Source organism: Oryctolagus cuniculus, chromosome X, assembly GCF_964237555.1.
Source record: "Oryctolagus cuniculus chromosome X, mOryCun1.1, whole genome shotgun sequence".
NCBI lineage: Eukaryota > Metazoa > Chordata > Mammalia > Lagomorpha > Leporidae > Oryctolagus > Oryctolagus cuniculus.
This window is the reverse complement of record NC_091453.1, coordinates 39,503,046-39,524,572: the sequence shown is the minus strand read 5'-3', so window position 1 is coordinate 39,524,572 and position 21,527 is coordinate 39,503,046. Positions and strand designations below refer to the sequence as shown.

Sequence of the window (21,527 nt, the reverse complement as noted above, 5' to 3'; positions counted from 1 at the left end):
TAAAGGGAATAGGAATTAAAATGGAATATAAAAAGTCAGTGAAATGAAGAGTGTATTTTTTGAAACATAAACAAAAATTAATAAACCATTAGCTTAGTTAATAGAAAAGAATTAAAATTAATAAAATCAGAGATTATAAAGGAGGTATAATACCACAGAAGTACAAAGTATCACTGGGTACTATTATGAAAAACTATGTGCCAAAAAGTTGGAAAAACTAGAAGAAAGACATGTCTGGATACATATAACTTATCAAACTTTGAAATATATAATGTACCAAAATATGAAACATGAAGACATACAAATCTTGAACATATAAATAATGGTAATGAGACTGAATCAATAATGAATTATGTCCTGTCAAAAAATGCCAAGATCAGATGGTATCACTGATGAATTCCACCAAACTTTTCAGGAAAAACTAAGACCAATTATACTCAAACTTCCAAAGATCTGAAAGAGAGGAATTGTTCCAAACTCATTCAAAGAGGCCAACATTGCCTAGATTTCAAAATGAGACAAAGATTCAGCAAAAAAAAGAAAACTATAGACTATATATGTGATGATTATAGATGGGAAAATTCTACACAAAGCAAATCCAACAATACTTTAAAATGATCACACATCACAGTCAAGTGGGACTTAACTGAAGATGCAGGGATGGTTCAACATATGCCAATCAATAAACAAAATACATCACATAAACATAATGAATAAAATTATGTCATCATTCAAAAATGCAGAAAAGTTATATGATCAAATTCAACAACCATTAAAAATTGAAGTCTTGAACAAGTTAGGTACAAAAGTAACATATTTCAACACAGCAAAGGCTACATATGAGAAACCCATAGCCAACATCATATTGAATGCTAGAAAGCTAATATAATTTCCACTAATATCTGTAACTAGACAAAAATATCCATTCTCACTGCTCTTATTCAATATAGTACTGGAAGTTTTAGCCATAGTCATTTGGCAAGAGAAAGAAATACAAGACATATAAACAGAAAAGGTGGAAATCAAATTATTACTGTTTGCAAACGTCATGATTCTATATATAGAGAGAAACTTAAAAATTCTTCCATCAAGAATCAAGAGACTATTAGACCTGAAACAAAAAAAAAGGCTGGGACAAGGTGTGTCCAGGGCCCCTAAAAAAAAAAGAAAAAGAGAGACTATTAGAATAGATAAACAAATTGAAGGAAGTTGCAGGAGAAAAAAAAATCACACCTAAAATTCAGTAAAATTCAGTGATATTTTTATTTTTTAAAATATTTATTTATTTATTTGAAAATCAGAGTTACACAGAGAGAGGGGGAGGGGTCTTGATCCCCTGGTTCACTCTCCAATTGGTTGCAACACAGCTGGAGCTGCACCAGGAGCCAGGAGCCAGGAACCTCCTCCAGGTCTCCCACGTGGGTGCAAGGGCCCAAGGACTTGGGCCATCTTCCACTGCTTTCCCAGGCCATAGCAGAGAGCTGGATCTGAAGTGGAGCAGCTGGATCATGAATCGGCGCCCATACGGGATGCTGATGCTTCAGGCCAGGGTGTCAACCCATTGTGTAACAGCACTGGCCCCTCAGGGACATTTTTATATACCAATAAAAAACTCACTAAGAAGGAAATTATGAACTATTTACAATAGCTCCAAAAATTAACTTGGGGGCCGGCACTGTGGCCTAGAAGGTTAAGTGTCCACCTGCAGTGCTGGCATCCTATATGGATGCCAGTTGAAGTCCCCGGTGTTCCATTTCTGATGCAGCTCCCTGCTAATGTGCCTGGGACAGCAGTGGAAGATGGCCCAAGTCCTTGGGCCCCTGCATCCATGCAGGAGACTCAGAAGAAGCTCCTGGCTCCTGGATTTGGCCTGGCCCATATCTTGCCATTTTGGCCATTTGGGGACTGAAGCAGCAGATGGAAGAACTCTCTCTCTCTCCTTCTCTCTCTGTATCGCTGCACCTCAAATAAATTTAAAAATATCTTTAAAAATAATGGAATAAATTAAACAGGGATGTGAAAACTTTTACAATGAAAATTACAAAACATTGATGAAAGAAATTAAAGAAGATATAAAAATATGGAAAGATGTTAAATGTTCATGGATTGGAAGAATTAATATTGTCAAAATGTCCATACTATCCAAAGCAGTTTATAGATAAAATTCAATTCCCATCAAAATATCTATGAAAATCTTCACAAAACTAGAAATCAAATAATTCTAAAATTCATGTGGCCACATTTAAGACCTCAAAAACTTAAAGCAGTCCTACTCAAACAAACAAAATGTGGAGGCATCATAATATCAGATTTCAAAACACACTGTAGAAGGACTGTAATCAAAAAACATGCTACTTACATAGAAAAATAAACAATGGAAGAGAATAGAGATTCCAGAATTAAATTTATAAATTTAGTCAATTGATCTTTGAAAAACATATAAATACAGAGAAAGGACAATCTTCAATATTTGGTACTAGCAAAATGGATACTGCTTTGTAGAAGGTTTGAACTGATGCCTTCCACTCACCATATAATAAAATCAGCTAAAAAATTGATAAAATATATAAATACAAATTTTGAAACAATGCATTGTTATAAGAAAATATAGGGAAAACACTTCAAGATACTGGCATAGGCAACATGTTTTTTAGACAACACTCCAAAAGCACAGGACACAAAAGAAAATGTAATAAATGGAATTGTATTGCACTAAAATGCTGCTACACAGCAAAGGAAACACTCAACACAGTAAAGAGACAGCAGAATATGAGAAAACATTTGCAGCCTATGTATCTGAAAAAAGATTACCATCTAGACTATGTAAGGATTGTAAACACCTCAACAACCAAAACAGTCAAGCTAATAAAAGGGTAAATATCTAAATAGACATTTCTCAAAAGAAGAAATAGAGATAGTCAACAAACACATCAAAAAAGGATCCCTATCACTAGCCATCTGGGCAATGCAAAATAAAACTAAAATGAGTTATTATTTCACTCCAGTTAGAATGGTTATTATTAAAAAATCCAAAAAATAGCAAACTCAGGTGAAGATGTATAGAAAATGGAATCCTTATGCACGGTTATCTGGATAGAAAATTAGTATTTATGGATATCAATGTGGACATTCCCTAAAACCTACAAATGAAGCTACCTTATGACTAAGTTATCCCATTTCTGAGTATAATTCTAAAGTAAATAAAATCAGCATATGAAAGAAAAACCTGGGGGCCAACATTGTGGTACAGCAGGTTACACCAAAGCCTGCAATGCTGTCATCTTATATGGGCGCCAGTTGAGTCCCAGCTGCTCCAGTTCTGATTCAGCTCCTTTCTAGTGTGCCTGGGAAAGCAGCAAAGGACCCAGGTCCTTGGGCCCCTACATCCTAGTGAGATACCTGGAAGAAGCTCCTGACTCCTGAGTTCAGCCTGGCCCAGCCCTGGCCATTGAAGTCATTTAGGGAGTGAACCAGTGTGTGGAAGATCTTTCCTTCTCTGTCTCTCTGTCTCCCTCTCTCTCTCTCTCTCTCTCTCTCTCTCTCTCTCTGTGTGTGTGTGTGTGTGTGTGTATCCCTTTCTCTCTCTGCAAATTTGCATTCCAAATAAATAAAATAAATCTTAAAAAATGTGATACCTGCACTTCTATATTCACTGTATCACTACTCACAGTAGTCAAGAAAGGAAAACAGCCTAGAAGTCCATCAATGGATAAACGGAAATAGAAAGTATGGTATATACAATCACTAAGTAAACTGAAAATAGATCTTTGTAAAAATTAAGAGTGGGAATGTGAGAGGGAGGAGTGGGTAGAGCATGGGCAGGAGGGAGGGTGGGGGGGGAAGTGTCACTATGTTTCTAAATCTGTATATATGAAATACATGAAACTTGTATAACTTAAAGAAAATTTTTAAAAAAGGAAAATCTGGTATATACACCCAATGGAATATTATTTGTCCATAAAAATAATGAAATACTGACATTAAAAAAATGGATAGATCTGTGTATCATGTCAAGTGATATGCCTGACCCAGAAAGGCGAATACAATAAATACTTTCTCACATGTGGAACTTTAAAAACTAGTTGACCTGACAAGAGCCTAGGGTGATTACTGAAGCCATAAACAAGAGTGTCAATTTGTTAAGTCAACAACAGGAGTCACTGTGCACTTACTCCTCATGTAGGATCTCTGTCCTTAGTGTGCTATACATTGAGATTTAATGCTATAACTAGTACTCAAACAGTATTTTTCACTTTATGTTTCTGTGTGGGAGCAAACTGTTGAAATCTTTGCTTGATGTATGCTGAACTGATCTTCTGTATATAAAGAGAAATGAGGATGAATTTTGATATGAATGGAAGGGGAGAGGGAGTGGGAAAGGGGAGGGTTGCGGGTGGGAGGGACGTTATGGGGTGGAAGCCATTGTAATCCATAAGCTGTACTTTGGAAATTTATATTCATTAAATAAAAGTTTTAAAAAAATTGACCTGAACTCATAACAGTGGTTACTATATGTTGGGAAATTGGGGGAGGAGATAGATGGATGTTGGATAAATTGGCAAAAACTGTGTCATAAATAAAAAGTTATAGTGTTCTATAGCATAGTGAGATGATTATAATTCATAATAATATAGTGCATTGCCTGGTTGATAGATTTTCACTGTGAATATGTGTTGAAATATTACACCTGTACCTCACAAATATGTACATGTATTTCATATTAGTAGAACTTTTAAAATACAATGATTTTAACATAAAAATAAATAATTTCAAAATATATAGATTTTCCAAGTGGGTTAAAAAGACCTAATTACATGCTGCCTGCAAGAAACTCACTTCACTGGTAAAGGTACATATAGGTTTAAACTGAAGGGTCAGAAAGACATATTCCATGTGATTGGAAACCAAAAGTGAGCATGTTTACCTATACTCATATTAAATAAGCCAGATTTTAAGCCAAAGGGTACAGAAAAAGACAAAGAAGTCCATTGTATAATTGAGAGAGTATTAATTCAGCAGCAGGATACAACAATTTTAAATATATATAACCAACATTGGACCACCAAAATATATAAAGAAAATATCTGATTGGAGAAACAGACTATAATACAATAATAATTAGTGATCTCAACACTTCACTTTCATAAATGAAGTTGAACTATATTATAGAGCCAGCAGACCTAACAGATCTTTATGGAACATTTCTTCCAAAAGTTGTACAATATACTTTTTTCTCACCAGCACATAAAGCATAGTCAGGAATAAGACTATGTTAGGCCACAAATCAAGTCTTAATATGTTTTATTATATCTTCTTTCTGTTGGTTCACTTCCCTAATGGCCGCCACGGCAGGCACTATGCCAATTCTAAGCCAGGAGCCCGGTGCTTCCTCCCGGTCTCCCATGTGGGTGCAGGGACCCAAGTACTTGGGCCATCCTCCATTGCCCTCCCGGGCCACAGCAAAGAGCTGGACTGGAAGAGGAGCAACCGGGACTAGTACCCGGCGCCCCAACCGGGACTAGGACCCGGGTTGCCGGCGACGCAGGCAGAAGATTAGCCAAGTGAGTCACGGCGCCGGTCAAGTCTTAATATATTTTAAAAATTGAAATAATGCAAATTCTCTGACCACAACAGAATAAACCTAGAAATCAACAAGAGCAGTATAAAATATCTAAATACATGGACATTAAAAAAGATGCTTGTGAGCTGCAAATAAATCAATGAAGGAGTTGAAAGGGAAATAAAAATATTAAAACAAATATATAAACACACAATATATCTAAATCTGATACACAATAAAAGTAGTACTAAGAAGAAAGTTTATAGTAATAATTACATACATCAAAAACAGAAACATTTCAAATATATAAAAGAAAAATGCACTTCATGGACCTAGAAAAGTAAACAGAAACCAAATTCCAAATAAGTAAAGGAAAGGATAAAGATCACAGCAGAAGTAAGTGAAATCAAGACTAAATAAAAAATACGAAAGATAAATAAAAGTAACAATTATTTTTGCAAGATAAACAAAATTAGCAAATCTTTACTACATTAACAAAGGAAATGGAAAGAAAACTCAAATAAAACCAGGTATCAGAAAGGAAATATTACAACTGATCCCACAGAAATACAAAGGATCATAAGAAACTACTATGGTTAATTATATATCAACAAATTGGAAAACTTAGAATAAATAGCTAAATTCCAGAATACAATGCAAACAACCAAGACTGAACCAAGATGAAATCAAAGCAGGTAAACAGAGGCTGGTGTTGTGCTGAAGCAGGTTAAGCTGCTGCTTGTGGTGCCAGCACCCAATATGGGCACCAGTTTTAATCTCAGCTGCTCCACTTCCGTTCCAGCTCCCTGCTCATGCACCCGGGAAAGCATCGGAAGATGGCCCACATGCTTGGGGCCCTGCACTCACGTGGGAGACGTGGAAGAAGATCCTGGTTCCTGTCTTCTGTCTGGCTCAGCCCTGGTGATTGTGGCCATCTGCGGAGTAAATCCTTGGATGGAAGATTTCCTCTCTCTCTCTCTCTCTCTCTCTCTCTCTCTCTCTCTCTCTCCTTCTCCATTGTTGCCTTTCAAATAAATAAATAAATCTTAAAAACACAAATAATTAGTTATAAGCTTAAAGAGCAGTTAAAAATCCCATATCCAAGGAAATGCCAGGGCACAGTTGCTTCACAACTGAATTCCATAAAATACCTAAAGAACTAATTCCAATTATTCCTAAACTATTCCCAAAAATTAAAAAGGAGAGAACTACCAAAAATTTGATAAATAAAGCATCACTGCTGCCAAAACCAAAGATACAACCAAAAAAGCAAGCTACAAGTCAATAACCCTGATGAACATAAATGCAAAAGTGTGCAATAAAATACTAACAAACTGAATCCAATCGTACATCAAAAATATTATACACCATGATGTAGAATTTAGGTGGCATGTACCAATGCCATCTCACTAGTCCCAGTGATCAATTTCTGTTCACAACTGATCATAATGAAAGGACTAAGAGTCAAAGGGAGCACATAAACAAGTCTAGTACCTGCTAACACTAACCGATAGAATAAATAAAGGGGAGAGTGATCCAACATGGGAAGTGAGATACCCAGCAGACTCATAGAATGGCAGATGTCCTAAATAGCACTCTGGCCTCAGAATCAGCCCTAAAGGCATTCGGATGTGGCTGAAAAGCCCATGAGAGTATTTCAGGCATGGAAAGCCAAGACACTCTGGCAAAAGATCTCTGTGAGTGAGATCTCAGTGGAAAGAACAGGTCTTCAAAGAAGGAGGTACCTTTCTCTGAAGGGAGGAGAGAACCTCCACTTTGACTATGACCTTGTCTAAACAAGATAAGAATCGGAGAACTCAGAGGGCTTCCATAGCCTTGGGAACTCATGACTGGAGCATAGGGAGATTACTGATGCCATAGACAGGAGTGTCAATTGGTAAAGTCAACAACAGGAGTCACTGTGCACTTACTCCTCATGTAGGATCTCTGTCCTTAATGTTCTGTGCATTGAGATTTAATGCTATAACGAGTACTCAAACAATATATTTCACTTTGTGTTTCTATGGGGGTGCAAACTGTTGAAATCTTTACTTAATGCATACTAAACTGATCCTCTGTAAAAAAAAAAAAATTATCAACTCCCAACTTGACTCTCACTGGGATTAAACATGACAATAGGTCTGATCTGATTTCATCATCATTTTTAAAAAATCATCTATTATTCCTCACTTCATGTTTCTGTGTGAGAGCAAACTGTTGAAATCCTTACTTAATGTATACTAAGCTGATCTTCTGTATATTAAGATAATCGAAAATGAATCTTGATGTGAATGGAAGGGGAGAGGGAGTGGGAAAGGGGAGGGCTGTGGGTGGGAGGGACGGTATGGGGTGAAGCCATTGTAACCCATAAATCGTACTTTGGAAATTTATATTCATTAAATAAAAGTTAAAAAAAAAGAATTTATTCCAAGGATGCAAGAATGGTTCAACATATACAAATTAACAAATCTGACATGGTACATCAACATATTGAAGAATAAAATTCATGTGATCATCTCCATAGATGCAGAAAAACCATGATAAGATTTCAAATCTGTTCATGATAAAAACTCTCATCAAATTAAGTATAAGAAAAGCATACTCCATTATAAAAGCTATGTATGACAAACCCATAGTCAACATCATACTGAATGGAAAAAATATAAAAGTATTTCCTTTAAGATCTAGAAAAAGATAAGGATGACTATTTTTACCATTCCTATTCAAAACAGTATTGGAAGTTTTATTAAGAGCTATTAGACAAGAGAAGACATAAAGGGTATACAAATTGGAAAGGAAGAAGTTAACTTATCCTTGTATGCAAATGACATGAGTTCATATTTATATATAAAACCTAAAGATGTCACTAGAAACTGAGAGCTGATAGACCAATTTATTAAAGTTACAGGATGCAAAATCAACATATGAAAAAGCTAGCATTGTATGCACCCACAATAAAGTTTCTGAAAAATAAATCAAGAAAATAACCCACTGAGAATAGCTATAGAAACACCAAGGAATAAATTTAATTATGGAAGTGAAAGATCTCTGCAATATAAATTATGAAACAATGATAATCCCATCAAGGTGGCATGTACCAATGCCATCTCACTAGTCCCAGTGATCAATTTCTGTTCACAACTGATCATAATGATAGGACTAAGAACCAAAGGGATCACATAAACAAGAATAGTGTCTGCAAATACTAGCTGATAGAATAAAAAAGGGAGAGAACGATCCAACATGGGAAGTGAGATACACAGCAGACCCATATGATGGCAGATGTCCTAAACAGCACTCTGGCCTCAGAATCAGCCCTTAAGGCATGTGGATCCGGCTGAAAAGCCCATGAGAGTATTTCAGGCATGGAAAACCAAGACATTCTGGGGAAAAAAAAAACCTAAATGAAAGATCTCCACGAGTGAGATCCCAGTGGAAAGAACGGGTCATCAAAGAAGGAGGTACCTTTCTCTGAAGGGGGGAGAGAACTTCCACTTTGACCATGGCCTTGTCTAAATATTATCAGAGTCGGTGAACTCAGGGGGCTTCCATAGCCTTGAAAGCTCATGACAAGAGCCTAGGGTGATTACTGAGGCCATAAACAAGAGTGTCAATTTGTTAAGTCAACAACAGGAGTCACTGTGCACTTATTCCTCATGTAGGATCTCTGTCCTTAATGTTCTGTGCATTGAGATTTAATGCTATAACGAGTACTCAAACAATATATTTCACTTTGTGTTTCTATGGGGGTGCAAACTGTTGAAATCTTTACTTAATGCATACTAAACTGATCCTCTGTAAAAAAAAAAAATTATCAACTCCCAACTTGACTCTCACTGGGATTAAACATGACAATAGGTCTGATCTGATTTCATCATCATTTTTAAAAAATCATCTATTATTCCTCACTTCATGTTTCTGTGTGAGAGCAAACTGTTGAAATCCTTACTTAATGTATACTAAGCTGATCTTCTGTATATTAAGATAATCGAAAATGAATCTTGATGTGAATGGAAGGGGAGAGGGAGTGGGAAAGGGGAGGGCTGTGGGTGGGAGGGACGGTATGGGGTGAAGCCATTGTAACCCATAAATCGTACTTTGGAAATTTATATTCATTAAATAAAAGTTAAAAAAAAAGAATTTATTCCAAGGATGCAAGAATGGTTCAACATATACAAATTAACAAATCTGACATGGTACATCAACATATTGAAGAATAAAATTCATGTGATCATCTCCATAGATGCAGAAAAACCATGATAAGATTTCAAATCTGTTCATGATAAAAACTCTCATCAAATTAAGTATAAGAAAAGCATACTCCATTATAAAAGCTATGTATGACAAACCCATAGTCAACATCATACTGAATGGAAAAAATATAAAAGTATTTCCTTTAAGATCTAGAAAAAGATAAGGATGACTATTTTTACCATTCCTATTCAAAACAGTATTGGAAGTTTTATTAAGAGCTATTAGACAAGAGAAGACATAAAGGGTATACAAATTGGAAAGGAAGAAGTTAACTTATCCTTGTATGCAAATGACATGAGTTCATATTTATATATAAAACCTAAAGATGTCACTAGAAACTGAGAGCTGATAGACCAATTTATTAAAGTTACAGGATGCAAAATCAACATATGAAAAAGCTAGCATTGTATGCACCCACAATAAAGTTTCTGAAAAATAAATCAAGAAAATAACCCACTGAGAATAGCTATAGAAACACCAAGGAATAAATTTAATTATGGAAGTGAAAGATCTCTGCAATATAAATTATGAAACAATGATAATCCCATCAAGGTGGCATGTACCAATGCCATCTCACTAGTCCCAGTGATCAATTTCTGTTCACAACTGATCATAATGATAGGACTAAGAACCAAAGGGATCACATAAACAAGAATAGTGTCTGCAAATACTAGCTGATAGAATAAAAAAGGGAGAGAACGATCCAACATGGGAAGTGAGATACACAGCAGACCCATATGATGGCAGATGTCCTAAACAGCACTCTGGCCTCAGAATCAGCCCTTAAGGCATGTGGATCCGGCTGAAAAGCCCATGAGAGTATTTCAGGCATGGAAAACCAAGACATTCTGGGGAAAAAAAAAACCTAAATGAAAGATCTCCACGAGTGAGATCCCAGTGGAAAGAACGGGTCATCAAAGAAGGAGGTACCTTTCTCTGAAGGGGGGAGAGAACTTCCACTTTGACCATGGCCTTGTCTAAATATTATCAGAGTCGGTGAACTCAGGGGGCTTCCATAGCCTTGAAAGCTCATGACAAGAGCCTAGGGTGATTACTGAGGCCATAAACAAGAGTGTCAATTTGTTAAGTCAACAACAGGAGTCACTGTGCACTTATTCCTCATGTAGGATCTCTGTCCTTAATGTTCTGTACATTGAGATTTAATGCTATAACTAGTACTCAAACAGTATTTTTCACTTTATGTTTCTGTGTGGGAGCAAACTGTTGAAATCTTTACTTAATGTATGCTAAACTGATCTTCTGTATATAAAGAGAATCGAAAGTGAATCTTGATGTGAATGGAAGGGGAGAGGGAGTGGGAAAGGGGAGGGTTGCGGGTGGGAGGGACGTTATGGGGTGGAAGCCATTGTAATCCATAAGCTGTACTTTGGAAATTTATATTCATTAAATAAAAGTTAAAAAATAAAAAAATAAAAAAAGAAAGTAATCCAAATTATGGAAAAGAAAGGAAAAGGAAGTCATAGCGTTAAAGAAGTTAATATGGTTGAAGCATGGTAAAAAAATACCAGATGAGGTGAAAAATTAATTGTGTAGATGTGATTAAGAACAGCAAAGGATTTGTTAAAGACAGAAATGTCGATCATTACTGTTCTGTATTGAGGTGGAGGAAAAATGGGTTTAGTGAAAGCTAAAAAACATTTTGGTAGACTATTAGGGTGATAGGTATTAGAAGAGACAAAGACAATAGTAAAATTACCATTCTGGAAGGCTAGACTGAGACAATAAATGATTTCTTTTCCATCACATTTGAAATATTTACTTTCTTAAAAAATACTTAACAGATAATTTGAATTGTCTGTTAGCTCTGTGACTAATTTTGAGTATGCCAAAAATTTAGAAATATATTGTAAATTTTAATTTAAATAAATGAAACTGTTAAATGAAAAAAAAAAAAAGAAATGAAAGACCACACACAAAAACAGGATTAAAGTAAACTAAGAAACTTGTAAAAAATTTAAGAAAACTATTAATAGAGCAAAGAGACAACCTGCTAACTGGGAGGCCATATTTACAAACTATTTATCCAGCAAAGGATTAATATCCAGAATATAAGGAGAACTCAAACAATTCAACAGAAAACAAATAAGTTACCTCTTTAAAATATGGGCAAATTATCTGAATAGACATGTACCAAAAGCTAACAAAAATGACCAAAAAGCATATGAAGAAGTGCTCACTATCACCAATCATCATGGAAATGTAAGTAAAAACCATAATTAGATATTGTCTCACTCAAGTTAGAATGGCTATTAACTTTGAAATGTTGGCACAATGTTACTGCTCACTGGCCAAACAGTGTGCCCACAGATGTTATTCCACCAAAAGGGGTTCTTTTTTCACATTCTTACAAATGTGCTGTAAGCACTAGTTGCACTCCCGAGTTTATTTCTCATCATTAAAGCCTTGCAAGCAGATGCACTCTTTCAATAATAGTGTGTACTTTTCTTATTTTATACCTTTCTTGAGAACAATGATTTTAAGATAGAACCTTAAGGAAAACTGACATTGAAGGCAGCTAGTAGTGAAGGTAGAACAGATGTGTACATATGTATTTACAAAATGAATGAAATAAACCGAAAAGGGAAATACAAAACAGCTGAAGAATTTTAAGGGATACAGAAAAGTAGATTATAATGGAAACCAGGAAAAATAATTTCCAGATGCCCATGGTAAAGCTGGGGAGGTGGGCCCACAATATCTATTATATTATATTATCTATTTTTCTTTCTTATTTATTTATAAAAATAGATGGAAATATAAATCTCATAGCATATTATAAGGAGATCTGGTAAAAGATTAAAGTTATGGGGCCAGCACTGTGGCCTGAGGTGCCAACATCCCTTTTAGGTGCCAGTTCAAGTCCCGGATGCTCCACTTCCAATCCAGCTTATTGCTAATGGGCCTGGAAAAGCGGCAGAAGATGGCCCAAATACTTGGGCCTCTGCACCCATGTGGCAGACCTGGAAGAAGGTTTTGGCTCCTGGCCTTGGATCAGCTCAGTTCTGGACGTTCCAGCCATTTGGGTGCGAATCAGCAGACAGAAGACCTCTCCCTCTGTCTCTCCCTCTTTCTGTGAGTCTACCTCTCAAATAAATAAATAAATCTTTTTTAAAAAATTGTTCACCTTTTACACTGTGTTCATGATATTTGATCAAATGTATGTCTCTCCCAGTAACTGTGAGTTACCTGAAGCCAGAGATTGGTTTTAGTCATCACTGCATCAATAGGTTAAGCCATAACCTGCAACATCAGCATCCCATATCAGAGTGTCAATTTGAGTCTGACTACTCTGCTTCTGATCCAGCCCTGCTAATGCACCCAGAAAAGCAGGAAAGACCTGCTTAGCCCATACTACCATCATGGATCTTCATGGAGTGAACCAGTGGATGGAAAATTTCTTTCTTTCTTTCTTTCCCTCTCTCTGTCACTCTGCTTTCAAATACATAAAAATTGAATTAATTACAAAACTTTTTGAAAAAAGACTGGGTATATGGCATAAAGCAAGCACTCAATAGAGTTTCTTGAATGAATAAATGAGTAACTGTCCTTAGTGCCTAACAGAAAGCTTTACAGAGTAGGATTTTCAAGAATGTTTATTAATGGCTTGGTTGATTAAATACACAAGAAATAAACTGTTTTCTCTTAAGGACTCAGCTTAATGAGAGACCATATCTTTCCTCGCATGTTAAGATCAGCATGTGCTGATTCGCAAGTCAAAACACATTTAAATCTCATTAAATTCACCATTCATTCCAGCAAAAACTGAGTTACAATTTTTCTTACATGTGGAAAGCTCACAAAGAGATACTAGAGAGCATCTGGGCAGATTCGTTACTCAAGGTCCTCAGCTTTGTACCTTGATTGGCTTCATTCTTGAATCATCTGATACATTACACTACAAACCCAAAATCCTGAAATATTAATTCATCAGAACTGTACTTTTCTAATGATTGTTATGCCTTACAACTAGGATACTACCTTAACCAGTATTATAGTAACTGGTATACAAATGAATAGTTAGAAAATTCCTTGGAGAAAACAAACAGAACTGTATAGACTTAACACATATTTCATTATGGCCATGGAGGGTTGGGGGGAAGATGCTTGATCTCTGGCTCAGAAAAAAAAAAAACCTCTCTGGAGACCAAAATATATGTGTCTTCCAGTGTTCTTAGACAGAATAAAAGAGATCCTGCTAAATCCTTGCTTCTTTTTAGAAGCAATTCAGGCTATTGATTTCTACTAACATAATTTTCCTTCAGCTTTACTAGTACTATTGGTTAGCCTACATTTTCCTTCAATTTTGTCAAAGTTGAGTTAGATATCCATGCCTTATTTTTCCTGTTTTGATCAAGGAGACAGTCAATTCTTTCAAGGTGAGTTCTGCAGTTAATTCACTCACTCAATATGTGGTAAATTCATTATATTAACTCTAAGATGGCAATAATTATCTCTAAAATTATTATAGCTTCATATTCATAGTACATTCAAGTTCTGCCAGCCTGTTTAATTCATGTTTTGTTTGATTCATGTAAGCCTTTAAAAACTTAGATTGTGGGACTGGCACTGTGACATAATAGCCTAAGTCTCTGCCTGCTGCATTGGCATCCCATATGGGCAGCAGTGCATGTCACGGATGCTCATCTTCTGATCTAGCTCTCTGTCTATGGCCTGGAAAATCAGTGGAAGATGGCCCAAGTGCTTGGGCCCCTGCACCCATGTGGAAGACCTGGAAAAAGCTCCTGGCTCCTGGCTTCAGATTGGTCTGGCTCTGGCCATTGAGGTAATTTGGGGAGTGAAACAGCATCTTTCTATCTGCCTCTCCCTCTTTGTCTGTAGTTCTACCTGTCAAATAAATAAATAAATATAATTTTTTTAAAAAAACCTTAGATTGTAACATTTTACATAAAACATGAACTTTGTGTTTTTCTTGAAATTTTGTCAACATAGAAAATGCATTTCTGTAAAGCAAAAAAAAAATGGCTCAAGCTGACAAAGAGCCACCTCCTTTATATCCATGTGCATCTTATTTGTCATGGGCCAGATCTCTCCATATTAGCTCCTGACCATAAGGCCATATGCCTATTGGCATTTTAAAAATATATTTATTTATTTGAAAGGCACAGTTACAGAGAGAGTGAAGCAAACCCACATATATACACACACAGGGCGGGGGAGGATGCTGGTTCACACCCCAAATGGCAGCAAGGGCCAGGGATGGTCCAGGCTGAAACCAGCCGGCCAAAACTCCATCCCATGTGGGTGGCAGGGGCAGAAGCACTTGGGTCATCCTCTCCTGCAGCCATGTTGGAAAATAGAGCTGCAAGGACTCAAATCAGAGCCCATATGGGATGGAGGCATCGTAGATGGTGGCATCATCCATCGCATCACAATACCTGCCCATGTATTGCCATTTTTATCCCACTTCATTTTCTTATATCTCTCTTGATTCATATACATATCTAAATATACAAATGCTAGTGCACACACAGAGACACACATGTAATCTGCTTGGTGCCTATATAAATTTGAGCTTACAACACTGAATTAACTTTGACAAGTAGACTACCATGTACATAATATAAATGTAAAAAAGATTTCAGAGAAAATTTGTATCATGAGCTATTGAAGGTATTTAAAACTCTTAAATCTCAAGCATCCAAAGTTCCATCGAAAATAGTCCATATGGAGCCGGCGCTGTGGCAAAGTGAGTAAAGACGCCACCTGCAGTGCTGGCATCCCATAGGAACGCTGGTTTGAGTCCTGGCTGCTCCACTTCCAATACAGCTCTCTGCTATGGCCTGGGAAAGCAGTGGAAGATGGCTCAAGTCCTTGGGCCCCTGAACCTGCAGGGGGACCTGGAAGAAACTCCTGGCTCCTGGCTTTGGATCAGCACAGCTCTGGCCATTGAGGCCAACTGGGGACTGAATCAATGGATGAAAGACTCTCTCTCTCTCTCTCTCTCTCTCTCTCTCTCTCTTTCTCTCTCTCTGTCTCTCCTTCTCTCTCTGTAACTATGACTTTCAAATAAATAAATAAATCTCTTTTTTATTCGACAGATAGAGTTGGACAGTGAGAGAGAGAGAGACAGAGAGAAAGGTCTTCCTTCCATTGGTTCACCCTCCAAACGGCCGCCACGGCTGGAGCTACGCTGATCCAAAGCCAGGAGCCAGGTGCTTCCTCCTGGTCTCCCATGCAAGTGCAGGGGCACAAGCATTTGGGCCATCCTCCACTGCCTTCCTGGACCATAGCAGAGAGTTGGACTGGAAGTGGAGCAACCGGGACTAGAATCTGACACCCATATGGGATGCCAGCGCCGCAGGCGGAGGATTAACCAAGTGAGCCACGGCGCCAGCCCCAAATAAATAAATCTTAAAAAAATAAGATAGTCCATAAAAATAATCCATTAAATGTTGTAACTTAAATAATTATATTTTTCTATATTCCTTATAATATTGTCTTTATTGGAAAATGCTACACTCTAGTTTCTGTATATATTTGAAGATGATGAACTACGTTTCTCTAAAAGAAGCAACTGATTAAAGCCATCATTTTCCCAGCCTGTCTTCCTGTTAATCCACATTAGTGATGGTTAAGTGTGCACAGCATGAAGAAAAGATGCTCTCTGGTTGCATATATTTCCAGAAAAAAATATTCCTGGACCTTTCTAGAACTCATTGAGCAAATACTAATGCCAAGAAAAAAGTGTTCTAAATATTAAAGATGAAATCATTACAGACAATATAAAAAGTAGGACTATAATATTTTTAGAGATTTGTGTTTCCAAGATGCATCATCCTCCAGAATGTTTTAAAAATTTTATCTTTTCATGTTACCAAAAATTCTTCCTTTCAGAAAACTCACTTCTTTTTGTTACTTCAGTATTTCCTTTCTATGAAATTGAAGATGATCATAGCATCAGAAATAAATTCAATTTAACTCTTTAATGATTTTTTCATTTTAATGTGGTTTTCTAAAGGAATTTATTAATACATTAGATTCTCAGAGTCACAGCAAATACATGATTGCTACAACAAAATTCTCATCAAGTCTCATGTTAATATGATATTAACATGAAAACACTTTTTGTATACTTCATAGGTAGAATTGGAAGGATATGACAACTTTTAAAAGCATTTACACAAAAATAAAAATGGGAATAGGAGAGGGAGGAGGAAGAAGGGTGGGAGTGTGGGTGGGAGAGAGGATAGGGTGAGAAGAATCACTATATTTCCACATGTGTATATATGAAATGCATTAAGTTTGCATACCTTAAACAAAATTTTTCTAGGTAAAAAAAATAATAAAAGGGTTTACAAGGGGCCAGTGCTGTGGCATAGTAGGTAAAGCTGTTGCCTGTGTCATCAGCATCCCATATGGGACCGGTTCATATTCTGTCTGCTTTGCTTCCAATCCAGCTCCCTGCTGATGGACTGGGAAAAGCAGAAGATGTCCCTAATGCTTGGGCCCCTGCACCCACATGGGGCATCTGGAAGAAGCTCCTGGATTCTGGCTTCAGCTTGGCCTAGCGCTGGCTATTGCAACCATATGTGGAGTGAACAATGGATGGAAGGTGTATCTCTCTCTCTCTCTCTCTCTCTCTGTGTGTGTGTGTGTGTGTCTATCTTTATCTATCTGTAATTCTTATTTTTAAACAAATAAATAGACACTAGTCATTGTAAGGTTTCCTGATATGATTGATTTTATTACAGATGATGGGGGTTAACTTCATTTAAATTTGAGACCACTCAGGTAGAGAGAGAAGGTGGGGGTAATTGCTCTGAACTATGAGTGAAATTCTTAAAGAAATCTTTTTCATTTGGAGATGGATGTATACTGTATGAGTTCATGTGTTTGTGTGTATGTCTGTATGTGTCTGCTTCTCTGTTATTCTGGTGAATGTTTCCTGGTCTGCTACTGTCTTTTTTATTGTAGGTTAACATCCGGTTATAATTTCTAATTCTTCTTTATTTAAACAGATTAGGCACTAAAACAAATTTCATGATTCTAGTCCTTAGAGAAACACAGATGATTTATGATATCAACTGATAAGATGCAGGCTGAAGAAGAGCAAGCCTTTCATCATATCACAATCTTCTGAGTATGATATTGGTGTTGGACCTGTTAGGTTTCCCTGCTAACTTTTGAGAGCCCTTAACAAGGGCTTTCTGGGTTTTCCAGCCCTCTTGGAGCACATAGGCCCATTCTAGGCTTCATGTCAGATCAGTAACATGAACAACAGTGACCTGACAGTTGCTCAGCATATAAGCATAGACTTCTCAGTCCATCAAGTCAGACGTAGTACTTCTCCAAGCATGGGTTGCCCTCATATCTAGACCTCAGTTCCACAACAGTACAAGATGCAAGGCTTCCTCATTCTCCTGGGTAAATCTATGTTTCTTCTTCAGTGGAGATTCCTAACATGGAATGGGCTTTAAGGAACAAATCTCAAGAAACTGAAAATGTATTTAGTATACATATACATTTTGCCAGGTAGAGGATCAATGAATTTTATCAGACTATCTCAGAGAGTGTTGACTTAAAAGTATTGATAATCTCACATTTCAGGAAAAAGCAAGGTAAGGAGGTACATCAGTAGTAATGAAGTGGAGTTTGAGGAAGAAACTTTACATTCTTGAAGAAAGACTCTTCTGTATTAACCAGAACTTGTAAAATGAAGTGAAAACTTGTCCTCAAGTACTTTAATCCCTTTTTACTTTACAAGTGTTTTCATTAGCATTGTTTGAAGACCTATGACATGCCAGGTCATATGATAAGCACTTGGGGAGACAGGGATGAAAAATTCACAATCTCTGTCATTGAGAAGCTCAAGTTCTGGTGAAAAAGTATAAACAACTTGGAAAGCAAAACACTACAGACATATAGAAGGTACTATGAAAATTCCCATAAAAGCACAGGTGCAACAAATCTGTGAGAGCTATGAGTCTTTTTTTTCAGATTGTCATATGAAGAAATGAGACTTCAGGAGGTTTATTTACTTGCCCTTAACTTCTCAGTGACATAGCCAAGCAGAGAAGTGGAACCAGGATATCTGACTACATGTATAGTTTGTTCTTTTTCTGATACTGCAGCTTGCATATGTAGAAAATTTGCTATTTGGAATTGGATTAAGATGGATTAAGTAGAGGGAGTTTACTGCTCTAGTCTAGGAGAAGATAGTTTTAAAAAAGTGGAGAGAGTATAGTATTAGGGAAGAGTTAGGGAGAAAATGGCAGAGTAAATTCAATGCAAATTGAAGGGAAATGGCAGATGTACATGGAGGTTGTGGACATGCACAAATTAGGACCCCAGCAGCTGAGAGCCTCCCCACCAGCTTTGGAGAGTGAGGTGAGACCAGACTGCAGCAGCCCAAGCCACTGGCAATAAAGCTCCAGGAAAAGCTTGGAGGGAATCTCCCTTAGAGCCCTGTAGTGAATAGTGTACCTACCAAATGAGAGGAGAAAAAAAGAAGGGGGGACACGTTTCTCTCTCCTCAATAATCCTGCAATGGTGACCTGTAACAAGCTGATAGAGAGCGGGCGCCATTTTGGTCATACATAACATCTGGACCAGCTCATGTCCATGCTCAGCAACCAGCAAAGCAGAGACTCCTGAGTCTGGCAGGGAGAACTGACAGTGGGTGGTGCTTGTGACTGTTGGGAGGCTTGTGTGCTGGGACTGTGAAAACACTGAGATTGCATGGGAAGGCTCAGGGTGTGGCTGGGAATTTGGGCAGTCATTGTGGGAGGCTCCACACACTCATTCTCTGATGAGGGACATTCCTGGGGAATCCGCGTACAATGAGCACTGCACAGATCCTTTATGTAGTCCTTGTGGAAATATAGATGAATATTACACCCACTGGGGCTAGCACCCAGGCACTGTTTTCCTTTGAGGAGAGGAAGTGAGCTGAGTCTATGCCAACAGAGCAGAACAAACCTCGACTCTGACAAAACAAAAAAAAAAGAGAGAGAGAGATTTACCATGCCCAATCTGGGTATCATCTTAATACTCCCTTCACACTGGAGCACTGAACAGAGCCACACCCACTACAGACCTATAGGTAGTCATTCAAAGCAGACACTCCACTAATCCACACAGACATAATCCAAGGATAAAAGCTGCCACAGCAAAAAAAAAAAAAAAAAAAAAAAAAAAATCAACGAATATCTCCATAAATGCCAAATAATAAACACACCAATAATTCAAGAAACAAGAATAAGGAGCTTAACATGACATCCCCAAAAGAATACAACACTTCAATACTAGATTGTGAGGATGAAAAGATGGAAAAAATTCCAGAAATGGAATTCAAAAATTGATAGCAGCATTACTTGGAAGTAATCAGAAGCAAATGCAAGAACTAATGAAATCTGTACATGACATGAAAGAAAATTTCTCCCATGAAATTGAGATCTTAAAGAGAAAGCAAAATGAAATCTTGGAAATAAAGAACTCAATAGAACAAATAAAAATGCAGTGGAAAACATTAATAACAGAATCAGTGAAGCAGAAGAAAGAATATCCGAATTAGAAGACAAATCACAGGAATTTATACAGTCAGCCAAAAATCAAGAAGAAATTAGAGGAGGAGCCAAGATCGCAGAATAGGGAGGGAGCTTACTGATTGTCCAGGAGAAGACATATTAATAAAAGTAAAGATAGTGTAGTCTTGGAGAAGAATAAGGGAAAAAACGGAAGAGGAAACTTCAGTAATTAGAGGGACTTGGTGGAACTATGTAGAGGGCACGGGCGCCCACGGCTCGGGACCTCAGCTGCCAAGAGGCTCTGCACCAGCACTGGAGGGAGAGGTAAGACAAAAAACCACAGTAGCCCGAGACACTGATGGAGAGGTGGCAGGAAGAACCTAGAGGGAATGAGGCTTGAGTCCCTGTGGGGGAAAGTACACCAGCCTAACTAGAGGAGAGAAAAAAGTGAAGGGAACGGTACGGACAAGATTCTCTCTCTCCACTCACCTTACAAAGGCAAGCAAGACAATAGAGCAGACGCCATTTTGGACATACATACCAGCTGCGCCAGCTCGAGGCTGCATCTACCCTTAGCCAAGAAGAGAAACCTGACTGTGGTGGGAAGTAATAACAGGAGACTGAGACCTAGTGAATGTGTGGAGCTTATGAACCGGACTGTGAAAAAAAAAAAAAAAACCTGAAGGTGTGTGGGAGAACTCATGGTGTAGCTGAGACGTAATTAGTCTTGGTGGGAGATGTCACAAACTCCGGTGACCTTGGCTACATGGTGAAAGACTTGGCAGGGAAATCTGAGCTTACACTGAGGATTGCACAGCTCCTTTGTGTGGTCCTTGGGACAGAGCAGACAAATATTATACCCACTGGGGCTAGCGCTCAGGCACTGATGGACATTGAGGAGAAGAGCTCAGCTGAGTGAAATTACTTCCCTTCTGAATAAGAGAGAGAGAGAGAGAGAGAGAGATTTATCATGCCAAACCTGGATGTGTCACCTTTGGCACACCCTTAACCCTGAAGAACTGAAGAGAGCTCTCTGGCCACAACCTCCACAGCCCTCTAGAGATTCACCAAAAGCAGACAGTCCACTTAATCTGGAGTCATAGTATAACGAGAAAAGCCACCACAGCAAGAAAAAAAAAAGAAAGAAAGAAACCAAAGAATATCTCCACAATGCCAAACAACAAACACAGAAACCAAGGAAACAA

The 21,527-nt window shown here is 37.6% G+C and overlaps 1 protein-coding gene across 4 annotated transcripts in view; it reads right to left on the bottom strand.

Moving 5' to 3' along the window:
• Positions 1–245: 245 nt before the first annotated feature.
• The window catches only part of RRAGB (Ras related GTP binding B), an 87,093-nt gene continuing 65,811 nt past the window's right edge, over positions 246–21,527 (bottom strand). For 2 of the 4 annotated variants that reach the window (XM_070067360.1, XM_051827721.2), the window contains 2 exons: positions 6,428–6,584; positions 246–1,154 (listed from right to left, as the gene is read on the bottom strand). In XM_070067360.1, the coding sequence (XP_069923461.1) occupies positions 1,106–1,154; positions 6,428–6,584 (206 nt within the window). In that variant the 3' untranslated portion in view covers positions 246–1,105. The remainder of the gene's footprint in view (positions 1,155–6,427; positions 6,585–21,527) is intronic. The other 2 variants (XM_070067359.1, XM_051827723.2) reach the window with 1 other exon arrangement.